Here is a 23,581-nt window from a genome sequence, read left to right as displayed (position 1 = left end):
TTACTTTCTTTAACTGGATTTGCAGTGCTCTTCCAAATGAATCACCATAATCAGAATAATACCATAGGCACATCAAGGAAAACCAACCCACTAAAAAAAGACACTAAATGTTAGGATTATGACCTGGGGCAGACATATCATTTGCGCAAACTCCGTGAGATTTACCAGACGAGTAATACTAGATGTAGAGTGGATGCTTGTAGGGTCCCCTTTCCACTGTCTGTCATTGTGGTATAAACACGGCAAGGATAGAAGGTGGCAACAGGTAACCAGATCCTGTGTGAGGGGGCAGTCTCTGTGAAAATAGTTCATAAGAAGTTCATAAGAAGTCCATATAAGTATGAAATTCATAGGACAGGAGGAAGTGATCCAACAAGAATGAAGGGATCTTGAGACATAGTGTCAAAAGCACTAGGGCAGGCTTATTCGCAGGAGCAGAAGCAGGCTCTAAATGGCAGGTAGGAGAGAGAAGAAAAAGCTCCTCTAGATGCAGACAGTTTACAAGTTTATTAGGTGCAATAAAATACAAGGGGCAAGTCACACGGAGTGAAGTAAAGCAAGCTCATCAGGAAGGGGAGTCTGGGATGTCAGTGCTGGATGTCCTTGATTTTGACTGCCAGGGTCTGCTTCTGCGTTGAGGAGGCCAAATGGAAGTCCCCAGGTGGAAAGCCGAGCAGAGGGGATGAAGCTGGACTAAGATGTGAACCGCAGCATGTGCAGATGACATCACAGGAGGGGGGACGTCACAACACGTTTCTGAGTCTGCTTGATGCCGGTCCTGGGCATGCGCACTCCTTTGTCAAGTAGCAGTACTCCTCTCCCGGCAACTGCACAGATCCTCCCCACACTGCACATCTCTATATGACAGCAGAGGAGAAGGGGTTGAGGCATCTACACAGTTGCTATAATCTCACGGGAGAAGCTTCTGGTGAAGCCCAGACTGGCAGCCTTCACTCACATGCTAAACCATTTTCAGTTGTAAACCGGCTTGTGAGATATGCACTTATCAACCCTGCACTCTGCACGTAGCACACTCCCCAACCCTGTAATCTATACATAGAGAACTAACCAACCTTGATCTCTGTAGCTACTGCACTCTACACACAGCAAACTTCTCAACACTGCACACTTATCAATCCTGTGCTCTGTACTCCGAGCACTCCGCAGCCTTGCACTCTGTACACAGTGCACTCCTCAACACTGCACTATGTATGTAGCACACTCCTCAACCCTGTATTCTGTACACAGTACACTCTTTAACCCTGCAATCTGTAAACAGAACATTCCTCAACACTGCATTCTGTACACAGCCCACATATTGACCCTGCACTCTGTACTCAGAGCACTCCTCATCCTTTCAATCTGTACACAGTGCACTCCTCAACACTCCACTATGTATGAAGCACACTCCTCAACTCTTCACTCTGTACACAGTGTACTCCTCAGCCATGTATTCTGTACACAGCATATTCTTCAACTCTTCACTCTGTATGTAGCACAATCCTCAACCCTGCAGTCTGTACACGGCACACTCCCCAACCCTGCACTCTGTACACAGCGCACTCCTTAATCCTGCACTTTGTACATAGCATACTCCTAAACACTGCACTCTCTATACAGCACACTTATTAAACCTACACTCTGTACTCATGGAACCCAACCCTACAGGAAAAAGTAGCACACTGAAAAGGGGGAATTGGGAACTAGTGCCTGTGGAAAACTGCCCAAAGGTAATTATAAAAAAGTCCTTGGAATGATCAGTCCTTAATGATCAAAAGAAACAGTCCAAGAAGGGCCAACGCAATACTAAACAGTAGCTGTGGGCTGAAGTATGAAGAAGCATCTTTGCAAAGAAAATCCAAAGGAAAAGAAGAGAAGTCCCATCTGAGTATATTATATAAGTAAACCAATTTTAATCACAAGATAAACAATTCACATAATAATAAGAACTAGGGCAATGCATATCAAGCTGTGAATCCCACTGCATCAATCAATCCAGTCCTGCTGTTGGTCCGTGCTGTAGCTGGCAAAGAGCAGAGGCCCCGCCAGTGGATTCCAGAGCTTCCCGACTAGTTGGAAAGCCTCACACTGATACTCCTGTGACAGCTCAAACATGGTACGAGAAGTGATGGAAGGGGGGTGTGGCGAACGTTCAGAGCATGCATGTTCCTTCATCAGGCCTAATGTCCTAAAACCAGCCTGTAGTAAGAGAAACATAAAGCCTGTCCATGCTGACCTCTTCTTATAAAAATGTTAGCTGTATGGTAAAATTCCTTTCACTTCAATCATTTCTGAATTACTCATCTTAAACAGTATGCAGATTAGAAGCTTTGATTTCACAATGACTTTATGTTTTACATGTTCATTCTAAGCAGAAAATTAAAGCTAGACAGCCAGATAATTAGAATTTTCAGAGGATGGTTAGCAATGGATGTTTCTAGGTTTCCTTAACAACAATTTTTTAATTATTTCATTTTTACTGAAAAAGTCAGCAGTTGCCAGAGTGCATATTGGTTTTTCACCCATTGAACAGAAGATAGATAAATATTTAGGCTGATTTACTGAAAAGGTTTTAAATCGTCACTGAAATTGTGTGAATATTTGCTTAAGTTATTCAATTATGTGAAAAACATCTGCACTTGAGTATTCGACGCTAACAGGAATTTGCATTTAACATGATTGGTTAGATGAAGCAAATATTCACACAATTTTTTTTTTTTTGAAGATTCTTAATCTTAACCTCTTTGGTAAAAATTCTCTAGTTATTGCAATTTTACCATATTTTTTTTTTTTAATTATCCAGATTTTCCATTAGATTGGGACAGATCTTTAAGCCTGCAAAACTACATTAAAGTTAGATTCTAGGATCCACCCATTCCCCAATTTTGATTAACAATGGCACTGTTCCATGTTTAAGGCAGCATTCTCATGTGAGCCCAGGGTGGCTCAATGAAGCACCCCCCAGGGCAATCTTTGACTCCTTGGGCCCATTGGAAATGGGTTTAAAGATGCTGGGCAACATTTAATCAAGAAGAGGACCACTGTTGGACTTCAGAGCAAGAAGACAGCACAGGAGAGGAGGTGGGTAATTTTTTGCAGGAGCTGCTTTTTTTTTTTTTAATAATTGCTTGGCTACTTGTTTTTTTTTATTTTTTATTTAGAGGTATTTAAAACTAGTTGGGCTTCATGGATTAGAAGCAGTAATTACTGTTTACAAAAATGTAAATGGTATAACTATAAATCTGTGTTTATTGAATACTAAATCCAGACAAGTTCTGCTCTAATTTATACTGGCAATTGTAAGTTTAAATAAGTTGGTATCATGGCCAATTCCCTACTTCTGCTCTTTTCTTTTCTTTTTTTTTTTTTTGCTCTGTTTTAAATACTTGTAAAATCATCAAGAGAAATGAAATTGTTAAGGTGCTGAGCATGTACACAAGTCAGAATAGGGAATATAATAAAAGTACAAATAGACAAAGCCACACAAATGAGCAAGTGGGACCAGCAATTTGAAAACCAAAATTGAAGAGAAATAATTTCATTTTCTCCAATACTCCCAGCAGTGAGGATTAATCCTTACCTTCTGAAAGACTGCAGGCATAATAACAAGGTTAGAAATTAGGCACAGAAGCTTAGGAAATGAAAAGGCGGACTTTACTTCCCTGATCATACTACTGAGCTGCATATTTTCAGTTATTTATTTCCTTTAAATAACTTTCTAAAGCTTCCGACTCACCGGGTGATATCTTGTGATTTACCAAGCAACAAATCAAGGGTGATGGAAGTAGCTTAAATATGAAGGAGTTGTTCACAAAATTATTTTTTTTTTTTTTGTTAACAAAGTGTTAACAAAGTGATGAAAAAAACAAACAAACATCAAAACACTGTAAGAAAATAGTAATTTGCAAAGGATAATGGATATAGGGAGGTAAGGAAAGGCATAAATCGTGGCTATGTATGTACTCACAGGTGGGCTTTATGACTTCAGTAAATAGACATTTATGTTGGAGAATGACTGCTGACCACTTATATCAGTCTTAGGCACAGGGGCATTTGATAAAGCAGTGAGTGAAACATTTACTATGCACATTTACGATTCCAAAGTCATGAATCTGATTTTCTAAAGGTACAGAAGTACAAGAAATGTAGAAAATTGGTAATCTGGCACATAGTGATGTCATCCTGGCATTTCATAATTTCTGCACAGCATACAATAAATGACACTAAAATACTAATAGAAAAGGAATAAATAAATCTCTAGGAAACTGATATATCGATGTGACCTGTTTTGAAGCTAAATTGCTAGTTATATACTAAACTTTTAAAATGACCATACAACATAATGTATTATTTATTATTTGATTTCATACAGCTGCTGTTAGGTTAAAGTGTTTGTTACCCCAATATTTAAATTTCCTGATATGTGCCTGCTGTACCACGTACTTGTTTATGTCAGTCCATTTGGTTTCCTATTAAAAACTGACCACACTAAGCAGGAGAAAACACCATGGTAGGTTCTCTAGCTATGATTGGAACTCAATGTGCTTTCCTCCAATGATCAGATCATGACCTGACACCCCCTCCCCTTCTTTTACTAAGAGGATCAGTGTGCTGTTGCTTCTCCTCTCCCCAAATCTAATGCAGCTGAGAACAGAGGGAATGTGATCACTTATAAAAAGGGGGGAAACAGGTATGTGTCTTTTTTTATGTATACACAAATGTTTTGCCTTTTATTTCTATTTTACGATTCAATACATTTTTATTAGAATTTTCAGAAGAAAAACAAAACGTACAAACCATGAAGAACTTACAGTAGGAGTACAAAGAAATGCAATTAACAAATGCTACAGGGAGTCAAGGAACCCCAGTTGGGTCCCCAGTCTGATCTGAACAGTACAGTATAATATTCAGTCCATGAAGGAACAAAGAAAAACATTTTCAAGAGAGGTTACCCAAGAGATAACACCCCAGGCAATTACAACCACAATCCACAACCTCAGGACTATAGAAAGGTGCCACCGACCCCAGGCACCCCTATTGGGATCAAACTGCGCCCATGGACCAGAGCCCCCCCCCTAGTCCCCATGTTTCCTAGAGAGCCTATTGGAGTGCGCAACATTGCAGTATTCAGTTTATTTTAAACTGAATGCTTTTTTTACAAGGTGATTATATACAATGACATTACCCACTTCACTTCTCACACCTATCCTGTTCGCCCCCTGTGGACCAAAGCAAGTTTTACATTTCAGATATGGACCTGTTAGTTCAGCAATAACTTTGTCATTACTAAAGATAACAAGGTAATATGTACAGTATATTGTTTTTTTTTTTTTTTTTTAAGGACAAACAAGGCTTTCTTTTTCTGTTTTTTTTTTTAACAAAAAAACACAACAGAACTCAACAAAGCACACATTTTTTATGAGCAATGTTAGTTTAAAGCGGAGTTCCACCCTGGAATTTTTTTTTTTAAAAAAATACCCCCCGGGACAGTCAGGGCTAGTGCATTCCACAATGGCTAGCCTCTGATCTGTCCCTGGTTGCACTTACCTGTTAGGACAAATACTTACCTTGAATACGTCTTGTCCAGCGCTGCCATCTCAGATGTGGGCAGCTTGAAGCCAGCGAGATCCTCTTCGGCGTCCTCTTCCGCCTTCTTCGGTCCCTCGATGCCCTGCGCCGGCCCCGCCGTCACTTCCGGTGCGCGCGTGTCATCCCTCCACAGCTTCTGGGCATGCCCAGAAGCTGTTTAGAAGGGGATGACGCGCGCGCCCCGGAACTGACGTCGGGGCCGGTGCAGGCGCAATGATTCCAGGGAGCTATGATGTTCAGCTCCCAGGAATCATTGCAGAGCCAGGAAGTGACGACGGGCCGCGGCCGAGGAAGGAGGAAGAAGGAAGTAAGGTAAGTATATTTTCTTCGTTACGAGGTAAGTAAAAAAAAAAAAAAAAATGCGATTATCCATTTCTTTTTCAGGTGACCCGGAGCGAGAAGATGGAGGTAAGTATAAAATTAGGGTGGAACTCCACTTTAATAATAAATAGTGTTACTGCTAAGAAAATGTATGCATTTTATTGAGTAATTTGTTTAAAATTACATTAAAATTATGATTTAGGTACAAAAAATTGCAAAGTTATTTACACATGAAATAAAGTGTGTGGTTTTTTTCAGTTGTACTATTTTTTTTAAATGAGAAATGTGCAAATATATGTTAAATATGTAAAAATTTTAACAAACAAAACAGAAAAAAAAACAAAAAAATGTTTACTTAATAATGGTGAATAAAATAAAACAAAACAGAAAAAGAAAAATCAGCGAGGAAGGAAAGGAAAATATCAGTTAAAGATAGAGCTAATTATAGTAAACTAGGGGTTAATAAGAGGTTAAACAGAGGAATGTTTTATATTTAAAAAAAAAAAAAACAGACTTTTTTTACTTATTAATTTGCAGATCATCCTTTTGATTTCTTGAAGAATGAACAGAAAGATACAAATGTAACAACACGTTACTTTGGATAAATGGACTAGAGCAAGTATTGTTTAGTGGCGGTTCACACATATGTGATGTCAGACATTGCATGTGATTCGTACTGCACTACTATGCAAATCACATGCGATGTCTGTGCGTTGCGAATTCAGCCATACAAATTGTATGGCTGAATTTGCATTTCATTCTGACTAAAGTCGCACAGGATCCTTTTTTTGGCCTGCACCAGAATCGGATCGCATTGGTGTTCACACCTATGCGATTTGATTCATGTCCGAACTTACAGTTTGCACTACGATATGCAAACTGATCTGGGAGTGTCGTTAACTTTGTATTGACACCCCCAGTGATTCGCATATGGCAGTGTGAACTGCCTGCGAGTCAAGTGCGATTCGGGAACCCGCAGGGGATTTTTAGGGTTCTCAAATTGCATAAGTGTGAACCGAGACTTATACTGATTCCGACTACTTTTTCAACAGCTTAGAGCTGTCAACTTCTCTGAGTATACTGTATTGCTAGCTTTTTATTAATCACAGCTGAAAATTAAGGTATACTTAGAGGGGGGTCCCAGAAGCACGGTAGAGAACCTGGACATGCTACACATGCCCTCTATACAATGATGATGTTTTTTGGGGCATGTGTAGCATGCCCAAAGTCTGCAACTAATTAAGTGATATTATATCAAATGTAAAAAAAAAGAGTTTGCGAGCAGAGGTGATCCAAAATTGAAAAGAAAATAATCTGTCACTGCACATTACCCAATGTCATACTGAGCATAATATAATTATTTGTAAAATTAATCTGTGCTCAGACTCTGCATACAATCAGCAAAAGCACTTTAAAACATTCATCTCTCTAGCTATAGGTATTTTAGAGAAGTAATCTTCATAGTTCACAACAGAGGCACTAAAACCACTGCTTCTCTCCTCTTATTTTCTGCTGGCAAGGCACCCCTCATGTTGAGGGCATGTGGACTGATATAGTTCAGTCAAGTGAGCACTCTCATCTCCCACCATTCACATCAGACTGAAATAGATTCAATCTAAGGGGGGTCCAATTTTTTTTAAATTTTGTTTGGGGTCTTTCTTAACATCCATGCCTGACCCTCATCAAAGATAAGGGTTTTGTAGGCTTGTTAAGGGGAACCCCATGCTTTTTGTGTAGAGACCTCCATTACCATTTATAACAGAGCTTCATCCAGAGTAAAATTGCAGAGTATAGGTGAAGGGAATCCCCAGCTGCTTTGTTTACAAACAGAAATACACAGTTGGAAGCTGTCATTTTGTCATTCAGAAATGTAACTACTACCGGACTGCCTGCCGCATGTATACTGCGGCAGGGCGACCCGGCTGTACAAAATCACTAACATGTACTTGATTTTGGTGCACACAATCTGGGGCATGTGCGTGCGCCGCCGGAGCGCGGCTCCAGCTGTGATTGGCAAAAGCAGGAGCCAATCAGCGGGTTGGGTGACCAAGATGGCAGCCGGGACCCGCCAATCGTTCGGAGGAAAGGCCTACATAAACAAGGCAGACCGCTGTTCTGTCAGGGAGTAAAAGAGAGATATTGTGTTTCAGCTTAGCTAAAACACAGATCTCTCTTTTCACCCAGTGCATCCACTCCCCCCCCCCCACTCAGATTTGTCTGCCGCAGTGTCGCAGTCCCGCTAAAAATCGCTGATCACCGCCATTACTAGTAAAAACAATTAAAAAAAAAAAGTCTATAAGTCTATCCCATAGTTTGTAGACGCTATAAATTTTGTGCCAACCAAGCAATATGCACATTGGGATTTTTTTTTACCAAAAATATGTAGCAGAATATAAATTAGCCAAAGTTTATGAAGAAATTACATTTTTACATTTTTTATTATTGGGTGTGTTTTTTAGCAGAAAGCAAAAAATATATATATATATATATTTTTATTTTTAAATTGTGGGTTATTTTTTTGTTTATAGCGCAAAAAAATAAAAACCGCAGAGGTGATCAAATACCACCAAAAGAAAACTCTATTTGTGGGGAAAAAAGGACATACATTTTATTTGGGTACAGTGTTGCATGACCGCGCAATTGTCAATCAACGCAGTGTCATATCGCAAAAAATGGCCTGGTCAGGAAGGGGGTGCTAGTTTTGCTGCAGTAGATTGGATACATTGTACAGATGCTCTACGTCACAGGCAGGTTAAACGCATCCTCCAGGGTTGTTAATTAAAGGAAGTTTCCATTTTTAATGTTATACTTTAAGCATTATTAAAATTGCTGCTCTCCACCAAACAGAAATTATAAAAAGTTTGTTGCTATTGCGCAGGTTCCCCAGGGTAGTGCACAGCCCCCCGTGCCATTAATTTGAAAATCCCTTGCCCATGATCCTATAGATTGGCCATTACTCTTTTTTACCATTTGGCTCCTATTGACAATGAGGTTCAGATTTTATACTTCATCCCTACTTTTGATCCTTCTGTCTGCTAACATTTGCTTTTCTCTGAATAACTAAACACAAGGTTGGTTAAGCAAGAGTTCCACCCAAGAAAGGTCTTCTCTTAGCCTACTTCTGCTGTGGAAGAAGGCTACGTAATAGAAAGTGTGTAAAGTTCTTGGTTGGAATAGTAAACCTGCTTTGATAGTGGTGGCCAGGGTAAGGCCTGGTGCCATCTGGTGGGTCAATGAGTTGACAATGACAAATTCTAGTGTGAGAGAGGAACATATAATCCCTGGACAATGGACATTCTACATCAGTATTTCTTAACCTTTTTTTCATTCAAGGCACCCTTTAAAATTCTGCACAATCCTGAGGCACCCCATTAACCTCCTGGCGGTATGATTATGTCAGGAATTATGTACCAAAAGCGGTACAATTTTTTGCATGGAAATTTGGCGTTATGTATTATAGGCCTACAATTCTTAGTGATTACTGACTTAAACCTGACCAAAACAAGACTCTAGTAGACATCCCAGATGTGATGAATTTGAAACACAAACGCATGAATTATAATCTAATCAATAATATAATTTTATTATATAATATATATATATAATATATATATATATATATATATATATATATATATATATATACAGTGGGTACGGAAAGTATTCAGACCCCCTTAAATTTTTCACTCTTTGTTATATTGCAGCCATTTGCTAAAATCATTTAGGTTCATTCTTCTTCCTCATGAATGTACACATAGCACCCCATACTGACAGAAAAACAAAGAATTGTTGACATTGTTGCAGATTTATTAAAAAAGAAAAACTGAAATATCACATGGTCCTAAGTATTCAGACCCTTTGCTGTGACACTCATATATTTAACTCAGGTGCTTTCCATTTCTTCTGATCATCCTTGAGATGGTTCTACACCTTCATTTGAGTCCAGCTGTGTTTGATTATACTGATTGGACTTGATTAGGAAAGCCACACACCTGTTGATATAAGACCTTCCAGATCACAATGCATGTCAGAGCAAATGAGAATCATGAGGTCAAAGGAACTGCCTGAAGAGCTCAGAGACAGAATTGTGGCAAGGCACAGAACTGGCCAAGGTTACAAAAAGATTTCTGCTGCACTTAAGGTTCCTAAGAGCACAGTGGCCTCCATAATCCTCAAATGGAAGACGTTTGGGACGACCAGAACCCTTCCTAGAGCTGGCCGTCCGGCCAAACTGAGCTATCGGGGGAGAAGAGCCTTGGTGAGAGAGGTAAAGAAGAACCCAAAGATCACTGTGGCTGAGCTCCAGAGATGCAGTCAGGAGATGGGAGAAAGTTGTAGAAAGTCAACCATCACTGAAGCCCTCCACCAGTCGGGGCTTTATGGCAGAGTGGCCCGACGGAAGCCTCTCCTCAGTGTAAGACACATGAAAGCCCGCATGGAGTTTGCTAAAAAACACCTGAAGGACTCCAAGATGGTGAGAAATAAGATTCTCTGGTCTGATGAGACCAAAATAGAACTTTTTGGCCTTAATTCTAAGCGGTATGTGTGGAGAAAACCAGGCACTGCTCATCACCTGTCCAATACAGTCCCAACAGTGAAGCATGGTGGTGGCAGCATCATGCTGTGGGGTGTTTTTCAGCTGCAGGGACAGGACGACTGGTTGTAATCGAGGGAAAGATGAATGCGGCCAAGTACAGGGATATCCTGGACAAAAACCTTCTCCAGAGTGCTCTGGACCTCAGACTGGGCCGAAGGTTTACCTTCCAACAAGACAATGACCCTAAGCACACAGCTAAAATAACGAAGGAGTGGCTTCACAACAACTCCGTGACTGTTCTTGAATGGCCCAGCCAGAGCCCTGACTTAAACCCAATTGAGCATCTCTGGAGAGACCTAAAAATGTCTGTCCACCAACGTTTACCATCCAACCTGACAGAACTGGAGAGGATCTGCAAGGAGGAATGGCAGAGGATCCCCAAATCCAGGTGTGAAAGACTTGTTGCATCTTTCCAAAAAAAGACTCCTGGCTGTATTAGATCAAAAGGGGGCTTCTACTAAATACTGAGCAAAGGGTCTGAATACTTAGGACCATGTGATATTTCAGTTTTTCTTTTTTAATAAATCTGCAACAATGTCAACAATTCTGTGTTTTTCTGTCAGTATGGGGTGCTATGTGTACATTCATGAGGAAGAAGAATGAACTTAAATGATTTTAGCAAATGGCTGCAATATAACAAAGAGTGAAAAATTTAAGGGGGTCTGAATACTTTCCGTACCCACTGTATATATATATATATATATATATATATATATATATATATATATAAAATATTATATAATAAAATTATATTATTGATTAGATTATAATTCATGCGTTATATGTTTTATATATATATGTGTGTATATATGTATATATATATATATATATATATATGTGTGTATATATGTGTGTATATATGTGCTCTATATGAAACTATGTGTAACTAAAAGGCAGGCTTGATCCACCTACGGGCTTGTATACAATGTTTAGGCAATTTTTAGGCATTGGCACCCTGAAGGCACCCTGGTTGAAGAAAGCTGTTGTCACAGCCCTTACGGCAGAGCCTCATGTGTAAAGGGAGACCTCTCGTACAGACCTGGCTCAAGGGCCACTGGTGCTGCAACAGTGACTGTGAGAGTGTGGTGAGGTAAGAGTGCCTACAAGATCTTCCGTTGGTCACAGAAATGTGTGACAGGTGCTTCACCAGAGTTGAACTGCATAGCTAAAAGCAGTGGATGGCAGCAGGAACAGCAGATGCAGGCACAAAGCAGGTAGAAGACCAGTGTCACCAGGCACTGTGCAGAGCAAGACAGATGGGTGACTGGATGAAGGGTCAGACAAGCGCAAGCCAGTTCAGCAACAGATGATCTGATATAAGCATAAACGGCAGGCAGAGAATGGTCAAGATGCAGACAGAGGTTGGCAACAGGATAACAGGCAGATGAGAAGATATAAATGAAGTTGAGGTCAGGACAGGTGGAATGCAAGTGTGGTCAAACACAGAGATCAATATACAGGGCACAGGAACAGAAACATGGGTAAAGCTGCAAATTAGACAACATTGCACTAGTGCAGCTGCTGCCCATATACAGTGGGTACGGAAAGTATTCAGACCCCCTTAAATTTTTCACTCTTTGTTATATTGCAGCCATTTGCTAAAATCATTTAAGTTCATTCTTCTTCCTCATGAATGTACACATAGCACCCCATACTGACAGAAAAACACAGAATTGTTGCAGATTTATTAAAAAAGAAAAACTGAAATATCACATGGTCCTAAGTATTCAGACCCTTTGCTCAGTATTTAGTAGAAGCCCCCTTTTGATCTAATACAGCCAGGAGTCTTTTTGGGAAAGATGCAACAAGTCTTTCACACCTGGATTTGGGGATCCTCTGCCATTCCTCCTTGCAGATCCTCTCCAGTTCTGTCAGGTTGGATGGTAAACGTTGGTGGACAGACATTTTTAGGTCTCTCCAGAGATGCTCAATTGGGTTTAAGTCAGGGCTCTGGCTGGGCCATTCAAGAACAGTCATGGAGTTGTTGTGAAGCCACTCCTTCGTTATTTTAGCTGTGTGCTTAGGGTCATTGTCTTGTTGGAAGGTAAACCTTCGGCCCAGTCTGAGGTCCAGAGCACTCTGGAGAAGGTTTTTGTCCAGGATATCCCTGTACTTGGCCGCATTCATCTTTCCCTCGATTGCAACCAGTCGTCCTGTCCCTGCAGCTGAAAAACACCCCCACAGCATGATGCTGCCACCACCATGCTTCACTGTTGGGACTGTATTGGACAGGTGATGAGCAATGCCTGGTTTTCTCCACACATACCGCTTAGAATTAAGGCCAGAAAGTTCTATTTTGGTCTCATCAGACCAGAGAATCTTATTTCTCACCATCTTGCGGGCTTTCATGTGTCTTACACTGAGGAGAGGCTTCCGTCGGGCCACTCTGCCATAAAGCCCCGACTGGTGGAGGGCTGCAGTGATGGTTGACTTTCTACAACTTTCTCCCATCTCCTGACTGCATCTCTGGAGCTCAGCCACAGTGATCTTTGGGTTCTTCTTTACCTCTCTTACCAAGGCTCTTCTCCCCCGATAGCTCAGTTTGGCCGGACAGCCAGCTCTAGGGAGGGTTCTGGTCGTCCCAAACGTCTTCCATTTGAGGATTATGGAGGCCACTGTGCTCTTAGGAACCTTAAGTGCAGCAGAAATCTTTTTGTAACCTTGGCCAGATCTGTGCCTTGCCACAATTCTGTCTCTGAGCTCTTCAGGCAGTTCCTTTGACCTCATGATTCTCATTTTCTCTGACATGCATTGTGATCTGGAAGGTCTTATATAGACAGGTGTGTGGCTTTCCTAATCAAGTCCAATCAGTATAATCAAACACAGCTGGACTCAAATGAAGGTGTAGAACCATCTCAAGGATGATCAGAAGAAATGGAAAGCACCTGAGTTAAATATATGAGTGTCACAGCAAAGGGTCTGAATACTTAGGACCATGTGATATTTCAGTTTTTCATTTTTAATAAATCTGCAACAATGTCAACAATTCTGTGTTTTTCTGTCAGTATGGGGTGCTGTGTGTACATTCATGAAGAAGAAGAATGAACTTAAATGATTTTAGCAAATGGCTGCAATATAACAAAGAGTGAAAAATTTAAGGGGGTCTGAATACTTTCCGTACCCACTGTATACACATGTGCATAGGAATCTCTGTGCAATTTTTTACACGCATGCGCATATTCGTGCACCTGTGCCTGGCACCTGCATATACGTATCTGGCTTTGCCTAGGAACTTTAAATGTGCTATGGGCAGCATGTCCATGGCAGTTGTTGTTAGGGCACTGTCCACAGCAGAGGTGTATGAAGACCTGCCATTCCTGCCAGTATTTGCATGGCCGCAGGATTGCACACTGGCGAACAACCAGTGGACAAGGTTCACATGCGCATTGGTGCACGTATGCACATAGTTACGCACACACTCTCAGCACGGCAAACAACCTTTATAAGGAAGCCAGTCACTCTCTGCAATTGCTGGTTGATCTTCAGCTCATCCATTGCATTTGCTCCTGTGATCCCCTTGCTCCTCTGAATTCCTGTTACCAACTCAGCTTGCCTCTGACCTGTCTTCTGCCTTGCCTCTGGCTGGTTTAATAGATCCTTACTCTCTGCTCTCCTGTGTATGGCCCTGGCTATCCACCTGATTATGTTTGCTCTGATCCCCCTCTGGCGCCTGACCTTTGCTTCAAACCGACTTCTCTCCTGTTCTCTGTGGTACCAAAGTTGTACTTCCGGGCAGGGCCGTTTGAAGGAATTTGGGGGCCCCAATCAAAATGGACATGGAGGCCCCCCCGCACACACGGAAAGCCTACAGGAACCACAGCATAGCCATACAGTTTAAGTTCAGGGAAAGGGAAAGCAGTAATTGAGGCGGGCACTGATAGTAATGGAGGGCTATGAAGGAGGGCAGTAGAAGGCAAGGCAGACTGGTATCCACTAAGATCTCTGATCATCGTATACAGCTTTATAGTTTTCATTAAACTTAAGTGACCCCTATACAACAAGTTTCCAGATAATATCGCCCCTCCCTCCCGTTCCCCCACCATGTGCACTAGATGATACCAGGGGGACTTTTTTCTTATGCTATGAGACTATCCAGCTGTCTGTTAACAGGTAGGTATTTTTCCCAATTGGACAATTGGTCCAATTTTTGCATGAAAAAATTGAGTGACAGACTGTCAGTGTGATCATACCTGTCGCTAGCCTGGTCCGGTCCACGTGTGTGAGGAGGATGTGATGACTCGTGGTGTGTCTCTCTCTGGCGAAGTTCGAGGGCCTGGTGGGCTGGCGCCACTCCTGCGCACTCTTTAGGCCGCCTAGGCTGAGGCGGGGCTGGTGTGCACAGATGCGCGCCGCCGCCGTGTGATGTCATGCCGCTCCTCCGCTGTGCGCCCGCCCGCCGGCCGGCCTGTCACAGGCCGCCTGTGTGTTGTGAGGCCAGCCTGCGGCATTTGTGTTTTGGGTTTTTGGGATAATCTCAGTCTGTGTCTTGGGTCTTGGGGCCCCAGGCCAGCTCGGGGCCCCAAGCAATTGCTTGTTTTGCCTGCCTTGATGTGACGGGCCTGCTCCCGGGCATTTCTCTGACAAGCATCCTAGTCAGAACATCTCTGCAAGCATTCCAGCAGATGACCCGTGCTATTTTGGGCCTGAATCATCCACCTTCAAGGGAGTTTGGAACTTAGCCACAAGGGAAGCCCTCTCTCCATTGGCCTCCAGCACCAAGTACGTGATAGTTGTTCTAAACTAAGCTACAAACTGAACCAACCCCACACCACACCTACAACAGTAAAGCCTGCTTTTTGGTTGGTTATTCACTGTAACACCTACCTGATCAATAACTAAATTATTATATCGCTAATATCTTCATCTTCTGAAAGGCACAAAATCTGAGTATTTAAAAATTCAACTTGGAGTTCTTTCTTGTTCAAGTGCCAGCCTCTTTCTAAGCTCACTGTAACTTCACAAAAGCTTTAAAATACCCAATCATGTGTGTGTGAAATTAAAAAGAGCACATGATTCGAAATACAAACTAAACATATCACTTCAAGTTATTCACTAGCATTTATGTTGCAAAGTGAAAATACACCTTGCTAAGGGAATAAGTGAAGCTTCCTAAATATGCCTGCAATGCATTATAAAAGCATAAATGTTAAATGTAAACTAAGTAGGTTTCCTGACAGCACAATGCTAATGTTTCCTAAATAGCATTAGCAGTTCCTTGACTGATTTTACTACTTGGCTGGAGCCGGGATTAGGTGTTTTAAAATATGAAGGCACAATATACTGTATAACATATTCCTATTTTTTTAATGCAAAAATTTAAGTGAAGAAACATAATAATATTACACTTTATTGCCACTGCAACCTATGATTTTTTTTTTTCCATTGCTTAGGTCTTTAAAAGAATTTCCAATTTCCTAAGGCTATTAAAAATCTGAATCTCTAATATCTGTTATCAATAACTTTCTGGTTTAGTAATTACAAGCTATCTCATTAATTATCCTGATGCTCTGGGTCTAGGATTAATAAATCAATAACTAACCCTCTTCTTTGGACCAGTGACAAGTTCCTGCCACAAAGTCGGTGGACTTTGTTTAAGCATACAACCAGCAAGCATTGTAATGCTGGAAGGGAAAGATTTCAATTCAGCTTAATAATCACCATGTGAAGGAGTCAGTAAGGATTAGAGGTTAAAGGTAACATATAAGTGTTTGATAAAAAATATTGTATATTAATATTTTAATTCATATAACATTTCACAGAAAAATCTTCTGAAATGGTACATATAAAACAATAAAAAGACAGGTTTGCCTAAAATAATTATCAAAGTCAAAGGTTTAGCAGTTAACACAAGGACGTTATGTGATGCCTCCAGCTGGAGAAGTCTTGGAGACTAAAGAACAAAAAGTACCGCAATGAAGGAGACAAGTTATATATCATTATATGTCATGTGAAATGTATAATATATAAACTGCCTGAACTACAGGCAAGCAGCTAAATATACAATTGACATACATACTGTAAATGGGAGCTATTTACTTGTCAAAAGATTTGCATTTATCTTGACCTAGTCTGAGATTTACACAGATTTACGACTGGGTTAACCAAGGTTCTTTCCATGTGGCTAACACATGCAGCTGGGCCCAACCTACATATAGGGTCATCAGGGCATCAGGGTAAACGCACATACTGCTCACATGCACAGATGCAGGTCCTAGACCTTACCACCACAGCCACCTGGTGGCTGTACACATTAACCCCTTCACACCTGGAGTACTCTTACATAGGCCTATGTTTTCTATGGTCCAGCTAGAAGTCCAACTGACGCCACATAACACTTGATACAGTATATGAGAGGGTTGTTTCTCTCTACCAGCCGGGGGACTATATTTCCTCTACCACCACCCACTCCAGAGCCAAGCAGTTTTGCACCAGTAATATCACCTACTTCTTTGCCCCAGGCATTGACTGTATTTAAAGTGTTACCCTGCATTCACTTTATGTGGTCTCCCACAGTACACAGAACATGGAAATGCAATTATTTTAGTAAATATAAACTGCTAATAATTTTTCCTATCAGCAGTATAAAGCGGTCTTGTGACTTCTATCAGTGTTTGGTTAAAACTTGTAAGGGGGTGGGGTTTCATTCTCCTCTGACTGGTCTATGAGGCTGCATGATTCCTGACACTCTGTCTAGACAGTGCTGATTGGCCCTGTGCTGGTCACATGCCCCTCTCCAAAAAGAAAAAAAAAAACCAGAGTAATACACATCAAACTGAGCATGTGCAGAATGCCCTGGTCCTCTATAATATCAGGAGATGGATTTGGGACTGTGGAAGAAGGAGAGGATCAGAGAAGACAGAATCAAATAGCCTTTTTACACATGCGCAGGATTAACCCCTTAGGTTCCACAGTGAGTATAACAATCATGCTTTACTGCATATACAGTCTGATTTTACTGCTGTGGGTTTAGAAACACTTTAACGCATCGCTCTCAACAGAACATCACTCAAAGGTTTCTTCTTGCAAACGTAACTTCTTTACTTGGTAGCAATGTAATAAACATTATTTTTCAATGGTGATGGACTTGTCCAAATTTTAGTAATACAAATAGTCCAATCAGTCACATCACAAGCTATGTTGCCAAGAGGAAGAGCATTGTGGTTCACCGAGATGGTTAATGCAGTATTAATCCCAAAACCAAAAATGTAATGTATTGCAGCCTACCAGTCATTAGATGTAGAGACTGTATTTGTTCTCTTTTTTTAGGCTTTTTTTCCCCTCTGTTTTCTTCTGGTGATCTGGCCAGTACCATCATTTCTGTATTAGAAAGACACCACCTTGGATGAAGGAGCACAAGGGGCAGATTTGGACAGCAGCATTGTCAGTCCGGGGGGAGGGGACTGTTAGATGTACTGACAGATGACATTATAGTAACTTATTGAAGCTGAACTCAAGCTAATACTTTATTATCAGTTAGAGCAAAACATTTTTTGTTCCTTGGGATTTATGTTTTTCATAAATAAATAAAAACTGATCATTTTAAGCACCCCCTACCAGTGTTAAATAGTCTGTCTCATCCCTGTAACTGTAACCCTGTCCAGCTTTCTGGCTGGATCACTGGATGAAAATAGAATAAAATAAAAATAGAATATGCCTAAAAAAAGGAAACGAATACAGCCATCACATTTAAGAACTAGGAAGCTGTAATATAATACAAATATTTGCTTTTGGGTTTAATACTTCTTTAGGTCCTTTTTCTAGATTCACTACTAACGTGTTGCAGTCCTCTGCAACCCCTCCCCCGAAGGAGAGAGCACACCAAAACCCTTTCTGATGTTCTCTCCTCTGTTGTTCCAGGCAGTCTTCCTCTCCCTGCTGTATCTCTTCCCATCTATAAAAAGGGCAGCCATAACATCACAACTCCACCTTTATGGCAGAGCTAAAATTAAAGGGAATCTAGCACCTGCCTACAAGCCTGTTGACCTTATGCTTTTCTAGGGCAGTTAAAGTGATTGTAAAGTCTCATTTTTTTTTTTTAAATAACAAACATGTTATGCTTACCTGTTCTGTGCCGTGTCTTTGCACAGAGCAGCCCAGATCCTTCTCTTCTTGGGTCCCTCTTTGGCTCTCCTGGCCCCTCTCTCCTGTTGAGTGCCCCCAGAGCAAGCAGCTTGCTATGGGGGCACCTGAGCCGAGCCACAGTTCCCTACGTCCATTCAGACAGGGAGACTTATCCCCTCTCTCTCCTTATCGACTCACTGACTTTAATTGACAGCAGCTGGAGCCAATGACGCCACGCTGCCATCTCAGCCAATAAGGAGGCAAAGTCTTTGGCAGCCGAGACACTCCTGCAACATTGCTGGATGAGGATGGCCTCAGGTAAGTGGGGCTGAGGGGGGCTGTTGCATTAAGATTCAAAACCTTCTGAATTTACAACCACTTTAAACAACACAACTAGGTCACCTCCTTGTCCTTAGTCTATAACATGGGTGCTCAACCTGTTGTCCTCCAGCTGTTGCAGAACTTCAAGTACCATCATGTCTCAGCCTTTGGGAGACTTTGGGATAACTGTGTAATGTTCCGGTACCTTTGGTACCCTAAATTACACTTTCCACAAGTGTATGCGCCCCACCATTTACTTTTGGAAAGGTGCGCATACACCTTTAAGACTGGAGCTGTCATCACCCAGCGCCGGACTAGATGGCTATTTAAAGCGCCGGTTCTCACTCACATGTGTTCGTTCAAACACCCTTACCTGGATGCTAACCTTGCTTGAAGCTTCCATGCTTGCAAGCTTACCTCGCTGACGGAACCTCGCTGCGCTGATCCCTGTATCCCGCTACTGGATCATCCGCCTCTCCTGAACCACCCTTCGGCTGTATCGCTAATAGTGCTAAGTACCCCGCAGGGGAATTCTCTATAAACTTATACTAAGCTTACACTATCTAGCTCTGCATAGTAAAGACTGTTTATCACATCTGCATAACTAGATTGCTAGCTCTTGAGGCTACTGCTACTTTCCTGCACTGGGTTGATCACTCTTGTATGTCCACCTGCTACTCTGTCATCTGCTACCATACATGACTGCTAAACCTTCCTGCATCCATCTGCTACTGTCTCACCTTCAAGTGTCTATCACCTACCACCTTCACTCAACCTATCCCTCAAACCCTCATCATTGTGTTACCACATACATAAAGTCACACTAGGAACCAGCTTGCTAATTGTGTGTATTTACTGGCTGAAATAAGACCTTCCACACATGATGAGTCATTGAGGTTGGGAATGGTATCTCAGCATATCTCTTACATGACTACTGACGTGGAACTATTTCTGCAGCTGAAAATCCACACCATATAAGAAACGCAGAAGCGTTACAAACTGTCAGCCTTGCAATGCCTCAAGGTACTTGTAATTCTGCAACAGCTGGAGGGCCACAGGTTGAGCACTTATGGCCTATGATTTTGACAGTGAAAAAGTGTAGGGACTGATGAGGTCACCTCTCAGCTCTATCCTCACATTAGCATGTTCCTTATGCGAATATGTAAATTCAGAACACCTGACTAGTCCTAAGTACTGTCTTTGCCTATTCCAGTCTGAATGCTGCAGAGAATAAATAATAAAAAATAATGCAAGAATAAGGAAAACCGACTTCAAATTTAGGTATTTATACTAGTCACTTTAAAATATCTTTTAATAAATACATAACTGAATTCTTTGATTTATTTTTTTTTTTTAATATCTGCTTGAAGTTCAGTTTTACCTAAACAAAAGAACAGCACACAGAATAGCACAAACACAAATAATTATAACTTTCATTCATTATTGATTGAAGACCATTCCATTACACAATATATTCTGAGTTGAGATGTCCACCCACGTTAAATAAAATTAAGAACTTACTTTGGAACATTAGGAATTAGGAGTTTATTTCGGAACATGGTCAGACTCCTAACTTTCAAGTTTCTCACAAACTTGTATTGTGCATTATTTTTCTATTTTTTACTACACATAATTCTGTATATAGCATGACTGACAGTATTAACAAAAAACAAGGCTCTTTGAACAAGGGCTTTGAAGCCTAGGGGGAAATAAGACCACCAGGATATATATTATCAAGACCTTACTTTGAAGTACAGACTTTTTCTTATAATTTATTTCTTCATCTCAAAGGCGTATGTGTACAGGTGCTTCAATTACATGGAGGATTCATGATCTTTGATATTTTTTTTCTCTGGGTTCGGTTGCTCCAGGAAGAAATACTAACATCCTTCTATAAAGATATTGACATTTGGATGACTGGTAGGTCCTGAATTTTGAAACACTTTGAAATAAGGTTTATAGGGAAGATTTTATTAAGTCCTAGACTTTCCCTACCTTCATGTCCAGGTGTAAAGGCTTTAGTTTGGTTTAGAATGTACATCTTAGTATGCCATTTATTTGAAAAAACTATAACAGAACTTTGCAGTTGAGCAAAATAAAACTAGCAATAGTTTAATATTTTTATCGCATGATGCTTTATATTTTATTTTTTTTTTATATTAAATAGGGGGTTTCTAGAAAAAAGATAGGTAAAGTGGAATTAAACAAATTTTGTCAAAAACTTCAAGCAGACGGCTCTTTATTGCAGAATAGACATGCTATGACTCTTCTGCAAAGCACACACTTACTGTACCTGACTTCTTTCAGCCTTTTTTTTTTTAAAAAAGATTTTATTGAAGTTCATCGTATAATAACAAAACATACATAGTAGTGCAACCAAACGTATATAACAGATGAAGAAAAAACATACTGACAAACCATAAATGGAATGAACGAGAGGCAGATAAACTTCAAGATTCAATGAGTAGGTAACAACAGCATGGTGATGAAAAATTGTAACCATAATGAGAGGGAGGGGAGAGAAGAGAAGGGGCAAGGGAGGAGGTGCAGATGCATCTGGAAGAAAGTAAAATAAAATCAAATTGTGACTCAAGCAAAGTTGCTGTGCTAGGGTCAACATGTTGCATAATAAGGTGAAAGACACAGTGTAGTGGGGTATTCCATGATAAGTTCAACATAGCACGAAATGGAAAGTCATGTCAAAGGAAACTGTAAAAACAGTTCCATTTTCAGACGAGAATGTGGGTTTAAAGTGAGGCCAGTTAGTTCCTTCTTCTGGAGAGCATGGAGATCAGAGATTAATTCAACAATTTGGGGGTGGGGGGGGTGTCCATCCAGTGTCTAAGTATAACCCTGCGGGCTATAATAAAACAAGTGATCAACCATTGCTTGTGCTGAAGGAGTACAGGTTTTAACCGTCGTGACAGAGAAGATTGGAGGGAGTCCAGATAGCCGAATAAAAGTACATATATGTCTTTGTGGAGTGTGAGGCCCAATGTCCGTGAAATGTAATGAAGGAGCTGCTCCCAGAAGATAGAGATTGGAGGACAGTGCCACAGCTTGTGAAGGAGGGAAGGTTGGTGGGCGTTGCACATAGTACAAATATGATGGTGTGCATCCTGAGACTAGAATGTAAGTGGGGAATGTATGCCCTGTGAAGGATCTTGAATTGCTGTTCCCTCCAGAACTCGTTGTGGGTGTGGCGGCAGATAGTGTGATAGCCAGTCAGTATATGACTGTTAGCCGACTCAGTGAAGAATCTTGTTCCATGGTTTGGCCACCGACTGTGAAACATGTTTATAGAGTTCCTCATGTAACGCTTTGTATAGGCGGGAGATCTTATTTCTACCTTATAGTATCCAAGTGTCCATAACAGATGCCCTGAAGCGTTGAGTTTTAGATTATCAGAGGGAATCCACAAAGCCCACACATTGTTGAAGATATAAGTGATGACTTAAAGGGACGCCATACGAATGGAAATATCAGAGATGTCTAAAGGTTTACCAGTAAAATCGTCAGAGTTGAGAGAATAGCGTGATGCCCAACGTAGACCATTTATAAAAAGCAGCATATTGCTGCGCCTGGGGAAACAGGGGGTGATGACGGATAGGTAAGTAGCGAGAAAGGCGCTGGGGGGCTCCCAGCCTCTTCCCTACCTCCCTCCAGGCTGCAACTGTATCTCTGATCAGAACATTATTTTTCAGAGAGTGAGGAAGGTCCCTGTTTCCGCAGTGCAGCAAGGCAACTAAATCGTGAGGGGCAGCCATTTGAGATCCTAGTACTAGGTTGGTATATCTTGATTTGTGACTTATCCAGTCTGGACACCCAAGTAGGAGACAGACAATATTATAGATTCTAGTATTTGGAAGGTCAATTCCACCATCCCGTTTAGAGAGGTGCAGTTTATGCAGAGCAATTTGGGAACATTGGGCCTTCCATAAGAAGGTGTTCAACACCTTGTTATGAATATCAGAGTGTTTTAGGAGGAGAGGGATGATTTGTAATGGGTAAAGCAGTTTGGGCAAACTAGACATCTTGTACAGATGGCACCTACCGAAAAAGGATATAGGAAGATTTTCCCAATTATGTAGTTCTGCTATGATCTTATCCAGGACAGGGGTAAAGTTGAGGCGGTATAGCGAAGACGGGTGATGACCAATTTTCACCCCCAGGTAGGTGATGTAAGTGCCTGAGACCTCGCAGCGGGGAGGAACTGGCCCAAGAGGTTTTACGCGTGGTGTTGAGGGGCAGGATTTATACGGAGGCCCGAGCATTTGCGGAAGTCACCCAATATGGATTGAATAATGGGGAGATTGTGCTGGGGATCAGAGGTGAAAATCAGAATGTCGTCGGTGAAGAGTGCCGAACGCAGTTCTTGTGACCCCACCCGGATTCCCTTCAGGTGGGGGTGGTGCAGTAGGGACCTGGAGAGCGGAGAGTGAGAGATGTTGCCTGCGGCAACTACCTGCACCGAAGGGAAATTGTACATGGCACAAACTAAGTGTAGGAAAGGGCCAGAGAAACCTAGTTTTGGAAGAACCAGACCCAACCACTGAAAGCTGACATTATCAAATGCCTTTTCGGCGTCGAGAGTAATAATCGCAGCGTCAGTGTTGGGATCAGCCTTGGATACTTCCATCGCTACAAGAACCTTCCAGATATTGGAGGTTGCTGATCTGCCCTGGGTAAATC

General features: G+C 41.4%; 1 protein-coding gene across 1 annotated transcript in view; it reads left to right on the top strand.

Annotated features, from left to right (window-relative positions):
- LOC309562215 (uncharacterized protein) overlaps positions 1-23,041 on the top strand; it is a gene marked incomplete at both ends in the record, with an annotated part of 54,900 nt that extends 31,859 nt beyond the window's left edge. The window contains one exon of the mRNA XM_082266342.1: positions 23,002-23,041. Within this exon, the coding sequence (XP_082122468.1) occupies positions 23,002-23,041 (40 nt within the window). The remainder of the gene's footprint in view (positions 1-23,001) is intronic.
- Positions 23,042-23,581: the final 540 nt, after the last annotated feature.

The sequence above is a fragment of the Pelophylax lessonae genome (genome assembly GCF_965119305.1).
Source record: "Pelophylax lessonae genome assembly, chromosome: 8".
NCBI classification, from domain to species: domain Eukaryota; kingdom Metazoa; phylum Chordata; class Amphibia; order Anura; family Ranidae; genus Pelophylax; species Pelophylax lessonae.
This window is presented reverse-complemented; position numbering and strand designations above follow the sequence as displayed.